The 18,120-nt window shown below is 43.5% G+C and overlaps 1 protein-coding gene across 1 annotated transcript; it reads left to right on the top strand.

Moving 5' to 3' along the window:
• Positions 1-3,033: 3,033 nt before the first annotated feature.
• Positions 3,034-17,727, top strand: LOC111952894 (malonyl-CoA decarboxylase, mitochondrial). Its single transcript, XM_023971888.3, has 5 exons — positions 3,034-3,659; positions 9,838-9,950; positions 10,041-10,197; positions 10,356-10,508; positions 16,984-17,727. Exons 1-5 carry the CDS (start codon positions 3,111-3,113, stop codon positions 17,524-17,526), a joined length of 1,515 nt encoding a protein of 504 aa, XP_023827656.1. The 5' UTR covers positions 3,034-3,110; the 3' UTR covers positions 17,527-17,727.
• The last annotated feature ends 393 nt before the right edge of the window (positions 17,728-18,120 follow it).

Below are 18,120 nucleotides of genomic sequence, written 5' to 3' on the forward strand. Positions count from 1 at the left end.
CCAGAGGGAAAAAAACTCAGGACCACCTTTACGCCACACACAGAGACGCATACAAAGCTCTCCCTCGCCCTCCATTTGGCAAATCTGACCAYAATTCTATCCTCCTGATTCCTGCTTACAAGCAACAATTAAAGCAGGAAGCACCAGTGTCTCAATAAATAATAAAGTGGTCAGATGAAGTAGATGCTAAGCTACAGGACTGTTTTGCTAGCACAGACTGGAATATGTTCTGGGGTTCCACAGATGGCATTGAGGAGTACACCACATCAGTCATTGGCTTCATCAATAAGTGCATCGATGACGTCGTCCCCACAGTGACTGTATGTACATACCCCAACCAGAAGCCATAGATTACAGGCAACATCCGCACTGAGCTAACAGCTAGAGCTGCCGCTTTCAAGGAGCGGGACTCAAACCCAGAAGCTTATAAGAAATCTCGCTATGCCCTCCGACGAACCATCAAACAGGTGAAGCATCAATACAGGACTAAGATTGAATCGTACTACACCGACTCTGACGCTCGTCGGATATGGCAGAGCTTGCTAACCATTATAGACTACAAAGGGAAGCACAGCTAAGAGCTGCCCAGTGACACGAACCTACCAGACGAGCTAAGTAACTTCTATGCTCGCTTTGAGGCAAATAACACTGAAACATGCATGAAAGCATCAGCTGTTCCGGAAGACTGTGTGATCACGCTCTCCACTGCCGTTGTGAGTAAGACCTTTAAACAGGTCAACATTCACAAGGTCGCAAGGCCAGATGGATTACCAGGAGGTGTACTGCGAGCATACGCTGACCAACTCGCAAGTGTATTCACTGACATTTTCAACCTCTCCCTGTCGCAGTCTGTAATACCAACATGTTTTAAGTGGACCACCATAGTCCCTGTGCCCAAGAACACTAAGGTAACCTGCCGAAATGACTACCGACCCGTAGCACTCACGTCTGTATCCATGAAGTGCTTTGAAAGGCTGGTTATGGCTCACATCAACACCATTATCCCAGAAACCCTAGACATACCGCCCCAACAAATCCACAGATGATACAATCTCTATTGCACTCCACACTGCCCTTTCCCACCTGGACAAAAGGAACACCTATGTAAGAATGCTATTTGTTGACTACAGCTCAGCGTTCAACACCATAGTGCCCTCAAAGCTCATCAATAAGCTAAGGACCCTGGACTAAACACCTCCCTCTGCAACTGGATCTTGGACTTCCTGACGGGCCACCCCCAGGTGGTGAGGGTAGGTAACAACACATCCACCACGCTGATCATCAACACAGAGGCCCCTCAGGGGTGCGTGCTCAGTCCCCTCCTGTACTCCCTGTTCACTCATGACTGCATGGCCAGGCACGCCTCCAACACCATCATTAAGTTTGCCGATGACACAACAGTGGTAGGCCTGATCACCGACAACGACGAGACAGCCTATAGGGAGATCAGAGACCTGGCCGTGTGGTGCCAGGACAACAACCTCTCCCTCAATGTGATCAAGACAAAGGAGTTGATTGTGGACTACAGGAAAAAGAGGACCGAGCACGCTCCCATTCTCATCGTCGGCACTGTAGTGGAACAGGTTGAGAGCTTCAAGTTCCTTGGTGTCCACATCACCAACAAACTAACATGGTCCAAGCACACCAAGACAGTTTTGAAGAGGGCACGACAACGCCTATTCCCCCTCAGGAGACTGAAAAGATTTGGCATGGGTCCTCAGATCCTCAAAACGTTCTACAGCTGCACCATCGAGAGCATCCTGACTGGTTGCATCACTGCCTGGTATGGCAACTGCTCGGCCTCCGACCGTGAGGCACCACAGAGGGTAGTGCGAATTGCTCAGTATATCACTAGGGCCTAGCTTCCTGCCATCCAGGATGTTTTACCAGGCAGTGTCCTGCCATTCAGGATGTTTTACCAGGCGGTGTCAGAGGAAGGCCCTAAAAAGTGAGACTCCAGCCACCCTAGTCTCTGCTACCACACGGCAAGCGGTACCGGAGCGCCAAGTCTAGGTCCAAGATGCTTTTAAACAGCTTCTACCCCCAAGCCATAAGACTCCTGAACATCTAATCAAATGGCTACCCATACTTTTTGCATTGCCCCCACCCTCCCCCTCTTTTACACCGCTGCTACTCTCTGTTGTTATCATCTATGTATAGTCACTTTAATAACTCTACCTACATGTACATATTACCTCAACTAACCGGTGCCCCCCTTATATTGTCTCGCTATTGTTATTTTACTGCTTCTCTTTAATTACTTGTTACTTTTATTTCTTATTCTTATCTGCATTTTTTTTCAACTGTATTGTTGTTTAGGGGCTCGTAAGTAAATATTTCACTGTAAGGGCTGTTGTATTCGACGCATGTGACTAATAACATTTTATTTGATTTGAAATTKAGTTACAAGGTGGGTCAATTCTGGCTGAGTTATGGGTGGGCCACTGCAGGGCCCTAATTCCAAACCACATGTGGGCGACACAAAAGTGGCCGATGTGGGCCAGGTCCAGCCCAGATAAATGTTGCTACCTGGGATGAGCCTCCTAGGTTTTGTATTGAAGTCAATGTACCAGAGGAGGACAGAAGCTATCTTTCCTCTAGCTATAACATGGTGCTACCCTACAGAGTGCTGCTGAGGCTACTGTAGACCTTCATTGCAAAACTGTGTGTTTTAATAAACTATTTGTCAATGTGAATATATTTAGTATAGTTTTATCTAAAAAGTCTAACTTTTTGAATGTTTCAGTACTTTTTATTTGGGAGGGAACCATTGAATTAAATATGTATTTAATAAAGTCATATTTTAGGTTCATAGACATCGTTTTAATTTTATAAGTCTGGGTGGAACCTGTCCACTCTTTTCCAACTCAACATGTATATTTTTGTTACATAATTGCTCTACCATACACAAAAGGCAAAGGTCGACCACGTGGAATAAAAAGATTCCACAACTTAACCTAGCATTTTAAGGTGGGGGAGAGTGTCATTGGAGGAACAGGTTTTTAGGTCGGTTGTGAAAGTACTGTCACTTTAATAAGACACCGGAACTGATTGTGTTGTGTTCCGTGTGTTACGATTTACAACTGTAAAGAGAGAACTTCCAGACTGCGATGATACCCCAGCACATAATTTGTACATTGCGTAGTGTTGTGAGGTGCTGGCAACATCGAAGTGTTTTGGGAACGGTTTTACAGGTAGAGGCCTTGGAATTTCGAAGCGTGCGCTGTCGGTCTACCTCGGCTGGCCCTGTCAGATCCATGGAGGAAATACTGACGAGGGTTGTGGTACCATTACCTACATACGAGACGAGAGAGAAGTCCCCGCCTCTCCCTGAATCGAACAGTGTGGAATTTATGCATTTCTACAGAAGCCTTGAAAAGGAAGAGAAGTCACAATTACTGGCAAAGTTGTCACACGATTTTGGTGTTGACCACAAAGGAGTTTCAGAGCTAGCAGGGAAGCTGCTCGACACTCAACAAAGGGACTTGGCTACAATACTGCAAGTAGAGGACAGGTTACGATACAGTCTGACTCCTCGCTATAAACAATTGCTTAATCACATAAGTAGGGTGGAATTGGGAGTGAAGTTTCTGGTGGACCTACGTGCCGATCTGCTTGAAATAATATCATCTAAAGGAAGTGACAGTCCTCACATTCGGGTAAAGCCACTGTTTACAATATTCTATGGTGGCCTGCTAATGTCAATTCAAGTAGCGCGTTTTGGAAATAATTGACAGGTGCAGGCAGGAATTCTACACAACAGTATATGTATTTTCAGTACTTGGAATCGACTTCTGAGTTTTCGGGAAATAGATAAACAATAAATATTAACACAATTATCTGACTGCACCTGCTCAAAAACTAACGGTCACTAAATGGAGCCAGTTCTACTGCCATAACCAGATAAGTGTTAATGAAAATTTAAGTTTTTCCAATGGAAAATAACATAAAACACGTGATTTGTTTACAAACAAGCTAATAGATGACATGTTTCTATATTTAATGCCAAGAAACAAAACAGATGTAGGTGCCTTATACAATGTAACCAATGTATACTGTAGGTACAGCACATTTAAAACTTGTGTGTCAAAGGCAAATCAGTTGCAGGCCTAATGTACAATACTAAATAAAGGTGTTGACAACGCTGTATGACATGGAAGCCCCCTTCTGACCTACATTGGTATGGGTGTCCCATTTCAACTGACTGCTAGAGCAGTTCAACTCTGATCACTTTTTTCCCTAGTGAAGAAACTGTGACTGATCCAAGCATTTCAAAATCGTATGGGGTTGTTTTATTTATTTTTTAAGTGTCATGAAGGTCATTCCATGACATTTCAGCAAGCCATGACACCTACCATTTTTCTGAAATTGTTTCTGTAGTTAGAAACAGATAAGATTAGCATTCCTGCATCGTTATTTAGTTGAAATATAATTTAAGCCATTTTAATTTATAGGATTCATATAATATTTAATAATTATAGCACCCATCATCTGATTTGTGCCAAACATTTTTCTACCAATGAGTAAGACATGAGGAATCAAAATAAATAGTCAAAAGCTACCCACGGACCCTCCCAGACCCAGTCCTATCCCACCCCAACAACCAATATACAGTATCAGTTCTCTATGTCTGACAAATAGTATGGAGCTGCGGCTCAGAGTATTGTTTCTTCATCCTATGTAATGGATTCTCATGGAATTTGGTGATGCTTTGTCCCCCGTTCAGAGAAGTTAGTCATTGAAGTTGTTAGGTTTATTACCCATCCTACATCCTGATATTACCAGGTTCTGACCATGAGATAGTGCTGCCCCCCTCCATGTTAAAGGGATATTTCAACCAAATTACAAAATTACATTTTAGTTTCCTTAGCCTGTAAGCAGTCTATGGACAATGTATGACCACAACCCATTCTTGGCCACTGTTTCAAATGCTAACTTTTTACAATTTGCTGCACAAATCCAATGAAAGTCAATGCTACCTATATTAGCATTTTCATGCTTCATATCCAAATCATCTATAAGTAACATCATTGAGTTACATAATAAATGTTTTGATACTTTAGGATGATTTGGATATGAACATGTAAAAGTGATCGTATACAAATGTAAGCAAGGTTTGAAATGCTTAGGCCTATGTTTTAGTCAGATATTATATCTTTTTGGGCTTCTTGCGGTCAATTTGCAGTCTACAATTTTTTTTTATTATGTCCCGGCCCCCTGACCATCCCCTCAAGAAGAAAAAAAATCGTCAGCACCTGAATCTTAAGCTTAAAAAATATATATAAACACATCATGTAAAGTGTTGGTCCCATGTCTCATGAGCTGAAATAAAAGATCCCAGAAATGTTCTATACATACAACAAACTTATTTCTCTTAAATCCCTTACAGTGCCTCCGGGAAGGATTCAGACCCCTTGACTTTTTCCACATTTTGTTACATTACAGCCTTATTCTAAAATTACTGAGGAGTGGCTTCTGGCCACTCTACCATAAAGGCCTGATTGGTGGAGTGTTGCAGAGATGGTTGAACTCTGGAGCTCTTTCAGAGTGACCATCAGGTTCTTGGTCACCTCCCTGACCAAGGCCCTTCTCCCCCGATTGCTCAGTTTGGCCTGGTGGCCAGCTCTAGGAAGAGTCTTGGTGGTTCCAAACTTCTTCCATTTAAGAATGATGGAGACCACTGGGTTCTTGGGGACCAACAATGCTGCAGAAGTTGCTCATGGCGTGGTTTTTGCTCTGACATGCACAGTCAACTAAGGGACCTTATATAGACAGGTGTGTGCCTTTCCAAATCATGTCAAATCAATTGAATTTACCATAGGTGGACTCCAAGTTGCGGAAACATCTCAAAAATAAAATTGGTTCTGTATTGTTGAAAATCCAATAACATGGTGTGGAGACAAAAGTTTTTTTCAATTTCAGTAGAAAATTTGATTTTTTAAAGAAAAGTGCAAGGGTACCAATATATTTGGCCACAACTGTTTGTGCCAGCTGTTTAAATATCTATCGAATCAGATGTTTTTCCTGTTTTGATCCCATAACTCCCCAATCTCCTATTGAGGCAAGTTACCAACTTGTACCCACATCAGTCTGTCCGACAAAGGCCTACTTTTCTCCATCTTGGGTGATGTAGGACATGGAGGTGAAAGGACATTTGCACTGAATGGGAAAATTGCTTGAAATCTAATTGGTCATCAATTTGGAAATGCTTGCTCAGCTTGACTCATTTTACCAGCATCTTCCCGCAGTTATTATTAGACCTCTTTACATATACGTTAGCTCACACAGGGATTTGTTTATCCGTTTATGTTCTGCTGCATCAGCTCTTTACCTGTGTTTGAGAATGATGCTAAATATGATATACAGTATTTCACCCACAGGAGTTCCTTTAAAAAGGTGGCACTGTCAATGCAGTAGGCGAGAACAGCTGACTACCTTACTTTGGGGAAAGAAAAATTGGGGTTTAAAAATGGAATAGGTGAGAGTAAAATAAGAGCCTCTCACCTACAATGTGTCTGTGGGAGGAAAGAAAGAGGTATTCATAAACATGATAGTAATTAAAACAGCGAGTCAAGCTGAATCAAATAGGCCTTATAAAAGTTCTGAATTAGCAAGACTGCATTTACCAAGTAGACTTAGACTTGCTGTTGGTCTATCAATTTTGTATTTTCTCCCACTATTTTCATTCTTCTTTACCTGTGCACAGAATAACCTGGGAGGTGAGAGATTATGAAAATAACTGAGATTCATATAAATACTTCTGCTATGACTTCAGTTTAGTGGTCCCTTACATTTGACAAGTATATTGGTTGTGGTTTCTCAGAGGCAATTTTAGCCTAAGTCTGTCACATGTCATCTAGGCCTACTGGAGCAAAAGGCATATAGTGTAGTAAGGGCTGGGAGGCTGTCGTGTTGCACCCTGGAAACTTTGAATGCACAACTGAATAACTTTGGCTTTGGTTCCTGTTTCATATGCATCACAGTTTCCTTATGGTTCTCTTTGTGCATGCAATACTAGCAACTGTGTAACAACCGTGCAAATTCCAAATCAATGTCCTCAACGGCATATACTGTAACACAAATTCATCGCCAATGAAAGAAAATGAAATTTTCTCTCAAGGATTAGAATCTCTCAAGCTTTTTTTCAAAGGCTCACATTATTGTCACAGCCATTCGGGCCAGTTTAATTTCAAGGTCTTTGATTCCTCAGCCTCTTCTCTTGCTCTCCCTTCTACTTCCATGTCACTAAACCTGACTATTGCAACTCTTCCATTTCAAAGGTTTTTCAACTGCCGCAAGGTCAACGAAATACAGATTTGTCCCTGAGTTTTGCTGTTCTTTTGTGTGACTAAGAATTGGGAGCTTCTTTAACCCAGAGGCAAGGCGGCAGCTGCGGTTGTATGTGTCGACATAGCATGATATCTTAACGCTTTTTCAGGGTTCATCATAAATCTCAGAATTATTTATTTGCTCCTGTTATCAGATTCTAAGTTTGGCTTTTTTTTTTGTGAGTCATCAAATACACACAAACACACACACCGACACACTTTTAAAATGTGCTGTTTTGGATACGTTTTTGGCTCTGGGGGTTATGTGGTTGCCTGGCTACCCCAAATCCTTACTCCGGCCAAAAGCTACGCCACGCCCATGGATGTTAGTTTCTTCTCCGCAATGAGGTACAGTATGTAGCGAACATAGAGCAGGGGAATAATTCAGTTGAGTGTATTTCCAGTGTGAAATTCAGCTAGATAAGGAAATATGGATGGGACAAAAAATTTCAAAAATAATCAAAATACAAGATAACTAATGTAAAATATACTGTGTCTGTAAAAACACGAACAAAAATGCAACCTGTAAAGTGTTGGTCTCATGTTTCATGAGCTGAAATAAAAGATCCCAGAAATTGTTCAAATGCAAAAAAACCTTTTTTCTCACATTTTGTGCAGAAATTTGTTTACATCCCTATTTGCGAGCATTTCTCCTTTGCCAAAATAATCCATCCACCTGACAGGTGTGGCATATCAAGAAGCTAATTAAGCAGCATGATCATTAAACAGGTGCACCTGTTGGGGACAATAAAAGGTCACTCTAAAATGTGCAGTTTTGTCACACAACACAATGCCACAGATGTCTCAAGTTTTGAGGGAGCATGCTGGGAGCAATGGCCACCAGCGCTGTTGCCAGATAATTAAATGTTAATTTCTCTACCATAAGCCACCTCCAACATCATTTTAGAGAATTTGGCAGCACGTCCAACCGGCCTCACAACCGCAGACTACTGTATGTGTAACCACTCCAGCCCAGGACCTCCCCATCCGGCTTCTTCACCTGCGGGACTGTCTGAGACCTGCCACCTGGACAGCTGACAAGTATTTCTGTCTGTAATAAAGCCCTTTTGTGGGGAAAAACTCATTTTGATTGGCTGGGCCTGGCTCCCCAGTGGGTAGGCCTATACCCTCCCAGGCCCACTCATGGCTGCACCCCTGCCCAGTCATGTGAAATCCATAGGTTAGGGCCAATATTATATATTTTTTAAACTAGGCAAGTCAGTTAAGAACAAATTCTTATTTGTCCGGCCAAACCCGGACGACGCTGGGCCAACTGTGCGCCGCCCTATGGGACTCCCAATCACGGTCGGACGTGATACAGCCTGGAATCAAACCAGGGACTATAGGGACTCCTCTTGCACTAAGATGCAGAGCCTTAGACTGCTGCGCCATTCGGGAGCCCAAGTTAATTCATTTAAATTGACTGACTTCCTTATAGGAACTGTAACTCAGTAAAATCATTAATATTTTTTTCAGTATAATTAATGTTTGGTGCAGAATTCTAAGTTTTGTCATTTGCTTTTGCTAAGTGTAGAATTCACAAGCACTTTCAGCTGCTTTGGAAGGGATAGGCATAAACTGTATTTAGGCCCGACAGTTATCAATGTTTATTTTTTGGGGGGCTATGTTAGTGCACATTATTATTGGCAGGTACAGTGTTTGGCTGTTGACTTGCCAGGTGCTGCTGTAGATGGACAGAATAGAGTACGTCTAGCCTTAACTCAGTGTGAGTTTATGCAGGTATAATGCTATGGATTTGTGTGTTTCCCTTTGTATGTGTGTACTGTTTGTTTGTTGAGAGATCCTTTCTCTGCTATAATGAAGTCAGATCCTTGGAGGAGGACTATACCCTGCTCATATGACAATGTGTTTATAGAAGTGTGAGGCCTATGTCTCCCCATATACAGTACCGTAGGCTCCAGATCCATCTGTGCCATCATCACTACCAACAGATATAATGAAAACAAACAAATGCCCAGGAGGTCATACACCCACAAAAAGTAGGCCTTGTAGGTGATCATGGAACTACAGGATTGTGTGACAGCCATGCCTTTGATACCAACCTGTGAGGGAAGCTAGGCTGAATGTTATTAATGCTGCTGTCAGTCACTAGATAGTGTGATGACATTCAGTCATGAATTATACTTAAGTGAACTGATTGAGCTGTTCTCAGTGTTATTAAGCTGACACTAGTTACAGATTGAGAAAAAAAGAACACCTGTAAGCACTATGGCAGCTTGTTTTCAGTGTGCTAAACCCATTTGGATGGCATTGGGTGCTGGGACTGGGAGTGTGGGGCTCTGAGGCACTAATATGCTTTAAATGATCACTTTAATCAGTAAGCAAATGTTTTTGTTAATAGGTAAATAGAAATAGCTTGTTTGTGGCAGCCACACTCTAGCAGCTACATCCTGTATTTGGTTCTGATTAGTCTCTCTCATGACTAACTAATTATTGAGTAGCTGGCCAGAGAACACAGGAGCTTTACCTCTGGGTTCTGATGTTGCAGGACCTGAATGGCACTCTGAAGAGTCTGCTGTCGGAGTGGTTCTCTGTGGGTCTGCTGCGTCTGGAGAGGATCACCTGGCAGTCCCCCTGTGAGATACTGCAAAAGATCAGCCAGTAAGAAGCCCCTGTAGTAAACACACAAACCTCTACAGTATGCACACACAAACCCTAAACCCATATCTAACCATCACTATGATCTGCCAGGTACGAAGCTGTGCACCCTGTGAGAAACTGGACAGATATAAAGCGTAGAGTTGGGCCGTACCGTCGCTGCTATGCCTTCACCCACGCTGCCATGCCAGGAGAGCCACTGGTTGTCCTGCATGTGGCACTCACAGAGGACATCTCTGATAACATACAGGTGAGGTTTATATGGAATATGAAAGAATGCATAAATTGATAAGTTTGTTTAGCTGTCATGTGGATTCGTATTACTTTTCCTCTTTTCAGGTCATGAACCACATTTTGATAATTGACTGTGTGTCTGACTCCTACAATGTTGTTTCCCTTGTCCAATAGAGTATCGTGAGAGAGTTTGCTACCCTGGACTCGGAGGAGGATGTGAACAAAGTCAATACAGCAGTGTTCTACTCCATCTCCTCCACCCAGGCTGGCCTGCAGGGGGTGGAGCTAGGGAACGTCCTCATCAAGAGAGTGGTGCGGGAGCTACAGGTGGGTGGAGAATGACATCACCACTGTCTAAATGAGCAGGCAGACAGAAAGACTGGGACTGCCCTTCTCCTGTGACTAGCTGAACACTGTGGAACGTTTCTTAGGAAAACCAGCTGCTCCGCTGCATCGTAATTTGTTGATTTATTAGTCAGCTCCAGGGTCCTTTACTCTCTGTTAGTCACTTGCTTCAATGTCACCTGATAATTTCCATTCACTCTTCCAGAAAAGTTCCAGAGAACCACTCACGTCACCAAGCATTTCTGGCCATGGCCAGTAAACAGATGGCAGTCAATCACAGCAGTAGTTCAACATTAGCTGGAGGTCATTTCAGTGTGAAAGGAGTGGTTATTATGATTAGATAGCCAAAGCATGTTATATAACCTAGACAAGATATTTTTGATCAAATCAAATTTATTTATATAGCCCTTCGTACATCAGCTGATATCTCAAAGTGCTGTACAGAAACCCAGCCTAAAACCCCAAACAGCAAGCAATGCAGGTGTAGAAGCATGGTGGCTAGGAAAAACTCCCTAGAAAGGCCAAAACCTAGGAAGAAACCTAGAGAGGAACCAGGCTATGAGGGGTGGCCAGTCCTCTTCTGGCTGTGCCGGGTGGAGATTATAACAGAACATGGCCAAGATGTTCAAATGTTCACAAGTGACCAGCATGGTCAAATAATAATAATCACAGTAGTTAACGAAGGTGCAGCAAGTCAGCACCTCAGGAGTAAATGTCAGTTGGCTTTTTTAGCACCTCCGGTGAACAGGTCAGGGTTCCATAGCCGCAGGCAGAACAGTTGAAACTGGAGCAGCAGCAAGGCCAGGTGGACTGGGGACAGCAAGGAGTCATCATGCCAGGTAGTCCTGACGCATGGTCCTAGGGCTCAGGTCCTCCGAGAGAGAGAAAGAAAGAAAGAGAGAGAGAAGGAGAGAATTAGAGAGAGCATACTTAAATTCACACAGGACACCGGATAAGAGAGGAGAAGTACTCCAGATATAACAAACTGACCCTAGCCCCCGACACATTAACTACTGCAGCATAAATACTGGAGGCTGAGACAGGAGGGGTCAGGAGACACTGTGGCCCCATCCGATGATACCCCCGGACAGGGCCAAACAGGAAGGATATAACCCCACCCACTTTGCCAAAGCACAGCCCCCACACCACTAGAGGGAAATCTTCAACCACCAACTTACCATCCTGAGACAAGGCCGAGTATAGCCCACAAAGATCTCCGCCACGGCACAAACCAAGGGGGGGCGCCAACCCAGACAGGAAGATCACGTCAGTGACTCAACCCACTCAAGTGACGCACCCCTCCTAGGGACGGCATGAAAGAGCACCAGTAAGCCAGTGACTCAGCCCCTGTAATAGGGTTAGAGGCAGAGAATCCCAGTGGAGAGAGGGGAACCGGCCAGGCAGAGACAGCAAGGGCGGTTCGTTGCTCCAGAGCCTTTCCGTTCACCTTCACACTCCTGGGCCAGACTACAGTCAATCATATGACCTACTGAAGAGATGAGTCTTCAGTAAAGACTTAAAGGTTGAGACCGAGTCTGCGTCTCTCACATGGGTAGGCAGACCATTCCATAAAAATGGAGATCTATAAGAGAAAGCCCTGCCTCCAGCTSTTTGCTTAGAAATTCTTGGGACAATTAGGAGGCCTGCGTCTTGTGACCGTAGCGTACGTGTAGGTATGTACGGCAGGACCAACTCGGAAAGATAGGTAATATGGAGTAATATGATCAAATTTKGGGGTTCTAGTCAGGATTCTAGCAGCCGTTTTTAGCACTAACTGAAGTTTATTTWGTGCTTTATCCGGGTAGCCGGAAAGTAGAGCATTGCAGTAGTCTAACCTAGAAGTAACAAAAGCATGGATTAATTTTTCTGCATCATTTTTGGACAGAAAATTTCAGATTTTTGCAATGTTACGTAGATGGAAAAAAGCTGTCCCTGAAACAGTCTTGATATGTTCGTCAAAAGAGAGATCAGGGTCCAGAGTACCGCCGAGGTCCTTCACAGTTTTATTTGAGACGACTTTACAACCATTAAGATTAATTGTCAGATTCAACAGAAGATCTCTTTGTTTCTTGGGACATAGAACAAGCATCTCTGTTTTGTCCTGAGTTTAAAAGTAGAACGTTTTCAGCCATCCACTTCCTTATGTCTGAAACACTGGCTTCTAGCGAGGGCAATTTTGGGGCTTCACCATGTTTCATTGAAATGTACAGCTGTGTGTCATCCGCATAGCAGTGAAAGTTAACATTATGTTTTCGAATRACATCCCCAAGAGGTAAAATATATAGTGAAAACAATAGTSGTCCTAAAACGGAACCTTGAGGAACACCGAAATGTACAGTTGATTTGTCAGAGGACAAACCATTCACAGAGACAAACTGATATCTTTCCGACAGATAAGATCTAAACCAGGCCAGAACTTGTCCGTGTATACCAATTTGGGTTTCCAATCTCTCCAAAAGAATGTGGTGTTCGATGGTATCAAAGGCAGCACTAAGGTCTAGTAGCACGAGGACAGATGTAGAGCCTCGGTCTGACGCCATTAAAAGGTCATTTACCACCTTCACAAGTGCAGTCTCAGTGCTATGATGGGGTCTAAAACCAGACTGAAGCATTTCGTATACATTMTTTGTCTTCAGGAAGGCAGTGAGTTGCTGCGCAACAGCTTTTTCAATTTTTTTTGAGAGGAATGGAAGATTCGATATAGGCTGATAGTTTTTTATATTTTCTGGGTCAAGGTTTGGCTTTTTCAAGAGAGGCTTTATTACTGCCACTTTTAATGAGTTTGGTACACATCCGGTGGATAGAGAGCTGTTTATTATGTTCAACATAGGAGGGCCGAGCACAGGAAGCAGCTCTTTCAGTAGTTTAGTTGGAATAGGGTCCAGTTTGCAGCTTGAAGGTTTAGAGGCCATGATTATTTTCATCATTGTGTCAAGAGATATACTACTAAAACACTTGAGTGTCTCCCTTGATCCTAGGTCCTGGCAGAGTTGTGCAGACACCGAACTGAGCTTTGGAGGAATACGCAGATTTAAAGAGGAGTCCCTAATTTGCTTTCTAATGATCATGATCTTTTCCTCAAAGAAGTTCATGAATTTATTACTGCTGAAGTGAAAGCCATCCTCACTTGGGGAATGCTGCTTTTTAGTTAGCTTTGCGACAGTATCAAAAATACATTTTGGATTGTTCTTATTTTCCTCAATTAAGTTGGAAAAATAGGATGATCGAGCAGCAGTGAGGGCTCTTCGATACTGCACGGTACTGTCTTTCCAAGCTAGTCGGAAGACTTCCAGTTTGGTGTGGCGCCATTTCCGTTCCAATTTTCTGGAAGCTTGCTTCAGAGCTCGGGTATTTTCTGTATACCAGGGAGCTAGTTTCATTTAAGTCATTTAGCAGACGCTCKTATCCWGAGCGACTTACAAATTGTGTTTCTTAGTTTCTTATGACAAAGATTTGTAGTTTTTATGGGTGCGACTGCATCTAGGGTATTGCGCAAGGTTAAATTGAGTTCCTCAGTTAGTGGTTAACTGATTTTTGTCCTCTGACGTCCTTGGGTAGGAAGAAGGAGTCTGGAAGGGCATCAAGGAATCTTTGTGTTGTCTGAGAATTTATAGCACGACTTTTGATGCTCCTTGGTTGGGGTCTGAGCAGATTATTTGTTGCAATTGCAAACGTAATAAAATGGTGGTCCGATAGTCCAGGATTATGAGGAAAAACATTAAGATCTACAACATTTATTCCATGGGACAAAACTAGGTCCAGAGTATGACTGTGGCAGTGAGTAGGTCCAGAGACATGTTGGACAAAACCCACTGAGTCGATGATGGCTCCGAAAGCCTTTTGGAGTGGGTCTGTGGACTTTTCCATGTGAATATTATCTGCTATGACTACAAGGTCCGATAAGAATTCAGGGAACTCAGTGAGGAACGCTGTATATGGCCCAGGAGGCCTGTAAACAGTAGCTATAAAAAGTGATTGAGTAGGCTGCATAGATTTCATGACTAGAAGCTCAAAAGACGAAAACGTCTTTTCTTTTTTTTGTAAATTGAAATTTGCTATCGTAAATGTTAGCAACACCTCCGCCTTTGCGGGATGCACGGGGGATATGGTCATTAGTGTAACCAGGAGGTGAGGCCTCATTTAACACAGTAAATTCATCAGGCTTAAGCCAGGTTTCAGTCAGGCCAATCACATCAAGATTATGATCAGTGATTAGTTCTTTGACTATAACTGCCTTTGAAGTGAGGGATCTAACATTAAGTAGCCCTATTTTGAGATGTGAGGTATCACGATCTCTTTCAATAATGGCAGGAATGGAGGAGGTCTTTATCCTAGTGAGATTGCTAAGGCGAACACCGCCATGTTTAGTTTCGCCATGTTTAGTTTTGCTTGCTCTTAGTCGTTTGAGTTTCTCAATTAAGCCAAATACTCTCTCACAATCTTGCAGTTCTACCTGCATCTGAGATGTGTTTTTCAGGGTAAAGAGTGGATAGCAGCATGATTAAATATCCATCTCCACACATCAGTCAAGACCGAGAGCGAAATAATGACATTTCAGCTGGTTTTGATGTGAGGGTAGTTGATAGTCTGATAGAGTATAGGCTTGTATGCTTAGAGTAGGTGGTCTGTGCAGTTGTGTGTCTTGTTGATTTGTACAGTAGCCCTATTTACATTCAGTAGCATCGACACGGTAAAGGAGTCAATGTTACGCTGACCGTTCTATTGACCAGATTGGCGCACGTTCAACAAATCTAATCTAACAAAGTGGATATTCAATCACGGTCATGATTCATGTATTGTAACAGGCCCACAATGTGGTTACTTAAGTCCGATTTGGATATATTTGGGTTTATAAGAAGTGACTGCTAAATGCTAACTCCTGTTCGTATGAGATGGTTAGCATAGCTAGCATACAACAATTGTTGGTGGTAGTCAAGTCGTTTTTAACTGTAATGCAGTTGATTGGTGACGATGACCTGAACGTGTTGGGGTTGGCATCCATACAAGTATTGTACTCAGATTTTTACCTCAACAGTGTGAAAGACGATGTAGGCTAAATCTAGGCTGATTTTGCTGGGGGGCAATGAGGAGACTTGGGATCTTTCCCCCACGGCCCTTTCCCCCATGCGTTTCCATGGCAATTCCATTGTTTTGGTCAAGTTCGATTGACCTCTTTACCGCAACTATTAGTCCTGGCCTAAGTGTTCTAGCCTTTCCATTGTTCTGTCAGCACTCCTAACATTGGTTAAAATTATTGAGGGATGTACATTGTTCTGTAGGGCTTGAACCTCTTATCTGTAGTTCCGTCTGAACTCTAAGGATATCGAATTGAAGCAGAAACTTGATTTTGTTTTACAAAGCCTTTTCTTGTGGCCTATGCGTTCTGGATTTATCCCATGGCCCTCATATCAGTTGGGGGGGGGGGGAAACTAAGAACGTTGAGCTTCTGGGCTGGCTCAGAACTGTGACTGTGTGCAGTGCCATGGCAGTGTTATGTCYCACATTAAGGGGAATAGAAAAGCTCCACAGCTGCTGGGAGACCACTATAATAATGGATGGATGAGAGGAAGGAAAAGAAAAGGTCTTTCTGTGATTTAGGAAGAAGGGAGGAGGATCCCGTTGTCTTTCAGCATTACACCATCGGGCCCTTTACTGTCTCCCTCATTCTGGCTATCTCTCAGGTCTCTGTGGATTGCACACCTGCTCTAAGCCTGCTGACCAAGGTTTTACAGTAAATTAAACTGATGAAATGATTGGAAAGTGACCTCTTGACATGGGTATCCTCAGATCCACTAACTCGTGTGATTGAAGTACAGGGGAATGAATGAGAAAGAGGCTGAGAGGGAGAGAGAGTGGGAGAAGGAAAGGCACACTCCAACATCTGCTTCCAGGGGTTGTCTGACACACGTTGCCTCCTGCTGCCTCCTGTGAATCAACACTCCACACAGCACTGTACCTTAACAGCCTTGACAAGCAAGAGCCAACATAACAGAGAGGGAGAGAAAGGCCAGGGATTAGAAGAGAGAGGGCAAGGAAGAGGGCTTGTAAAGAAGGGTAAGATAGAAGAGAGTGTGGAACGTAGGCGGCAGGCAGGCATCATGTAATGATGGCAGAGAGACACTAGGGAATAGGGACCAGAGTCAAGAGCTTGGAAGGTATTTAAAGTGAGAGAGAGGGAGGGTAGGGTACACTGCAAAAAGTGAGCCTAAACATCTTAATTGAGTGATAATTCACTTCATGTATTTATCTTCTTACCAAGCTAAATTATCTAATGTCACTGACAGATAATTTAGCTTATTTTTACCAAAAAGCTTAATACAAGTAATGTATCTTAATAATATTCTATTCTCTCTATAATACCACATTGGTATTGTTTATTAACTGGTGTAGACAAAGTTGTTTCATACTACGGAGGTTTACCTCAGACCAACTCTCCTATCTTTCTCTATCTTTGCAGAGTGAGTTTCCCCACATGTCCCAGTTCTCCAGCCTGTCTCCCATCCCGGGCTTCTCCTCCTGGCTACAGGGCCTGCTCAGCCAGCACCGGAAGGAGGGCCGCATGGAGCTGCTAACTGACTGCGAGTGGAGGAAGGTGGCAGATGTCACAAACACAACCCCTGATACCAACGCCCTGGATGCCCTGCGTAAGCTGATCAGCACCGGTGACTGGACCCGTTCTGAACACCTGGTCCACGTCCTGGAGCCCGCCCTGATGCGCCTCTGTGCCTGGTACCTCTATGGAGAGAAGAGGCGCGGCTATGCCCTAAATCCTGTGGCCAATTTCCACCTGCAGAACGGCGCCACCATGTGGAGACTGAACTGGCATGCAGACACCAGCCCGCGTGGAGTGGCCAACTCCTGTGGCATCATGGTGAACTACAGATACTTCCTGCAGGAGACCCCGTCCAACAGCGCTGCCTACATGCACAACAAAATCATCACAGCCACAGAGCAGGTGCTGGGCTTGGTCTCACAGTTTCAGAAGAACAGCAAACTCTGAGCTCCATGGACACATATGTACACCCACACTTGGTATTAAAGATGCCTCTAGGTCCAGGACTTGCTGGCTTCATGGTGGCTCTGATCTAATTTGCCAAAACAAAACACGTTGAAAAGCGCCAGGACAATTTGTGGCATGATATCAGTTGTTCTATTCTTTTTGCAATCTAGCCCATGTAGTGCATGGATTTTCCTCTCCCTTCCTTCCTGAGGTGGGTATGTAGTGTTATCATCGCCGATAGAGACTCCCAGTGTTTTATGGTGTGAGAGACTGCAGCTAATGAAGCGAGAGACATTTATCAGGTCGTGCCATGTTTCTGCTTGACAATGTGTGATGCTGTAGCACAGAAAATAGGCTGCAGAGCAATTGGAATAAATTATGTCTTTGATTTTTTTCATTTGGCTGATCTGTATGGGCGTGTGTGCATGTGCAAAGCCGTGCGAGTGAAAAATACACTGACAGCCACATTGTATAGAATTATGTAGAACAAAACAGTACCATATCATCATCTCATTGTCTCTTGGCCCCGATTGTCACCTGACAATCTCTACAAATCAGTTATTTACTGAAGCTCAATCAAGCTATTCTTTAATG

This window comes from Salvelinus sp. IW2-2015, linkage group LG26, assembly GCF_002910315.2.
Source record: "Salvelinus sp. IW2-2015 linkage group LG26, ASM291031v2, whole genome shotgun sequence".
In the NCBI taxonomy this organism is placed as follows: domain Eukaryota; kingdom Metazoa; phylum Chordata; class Actinopteri; order Salmoniformes; family Salmonidae; genus Salvelinus; species Salvelinus sp. IW2-2015.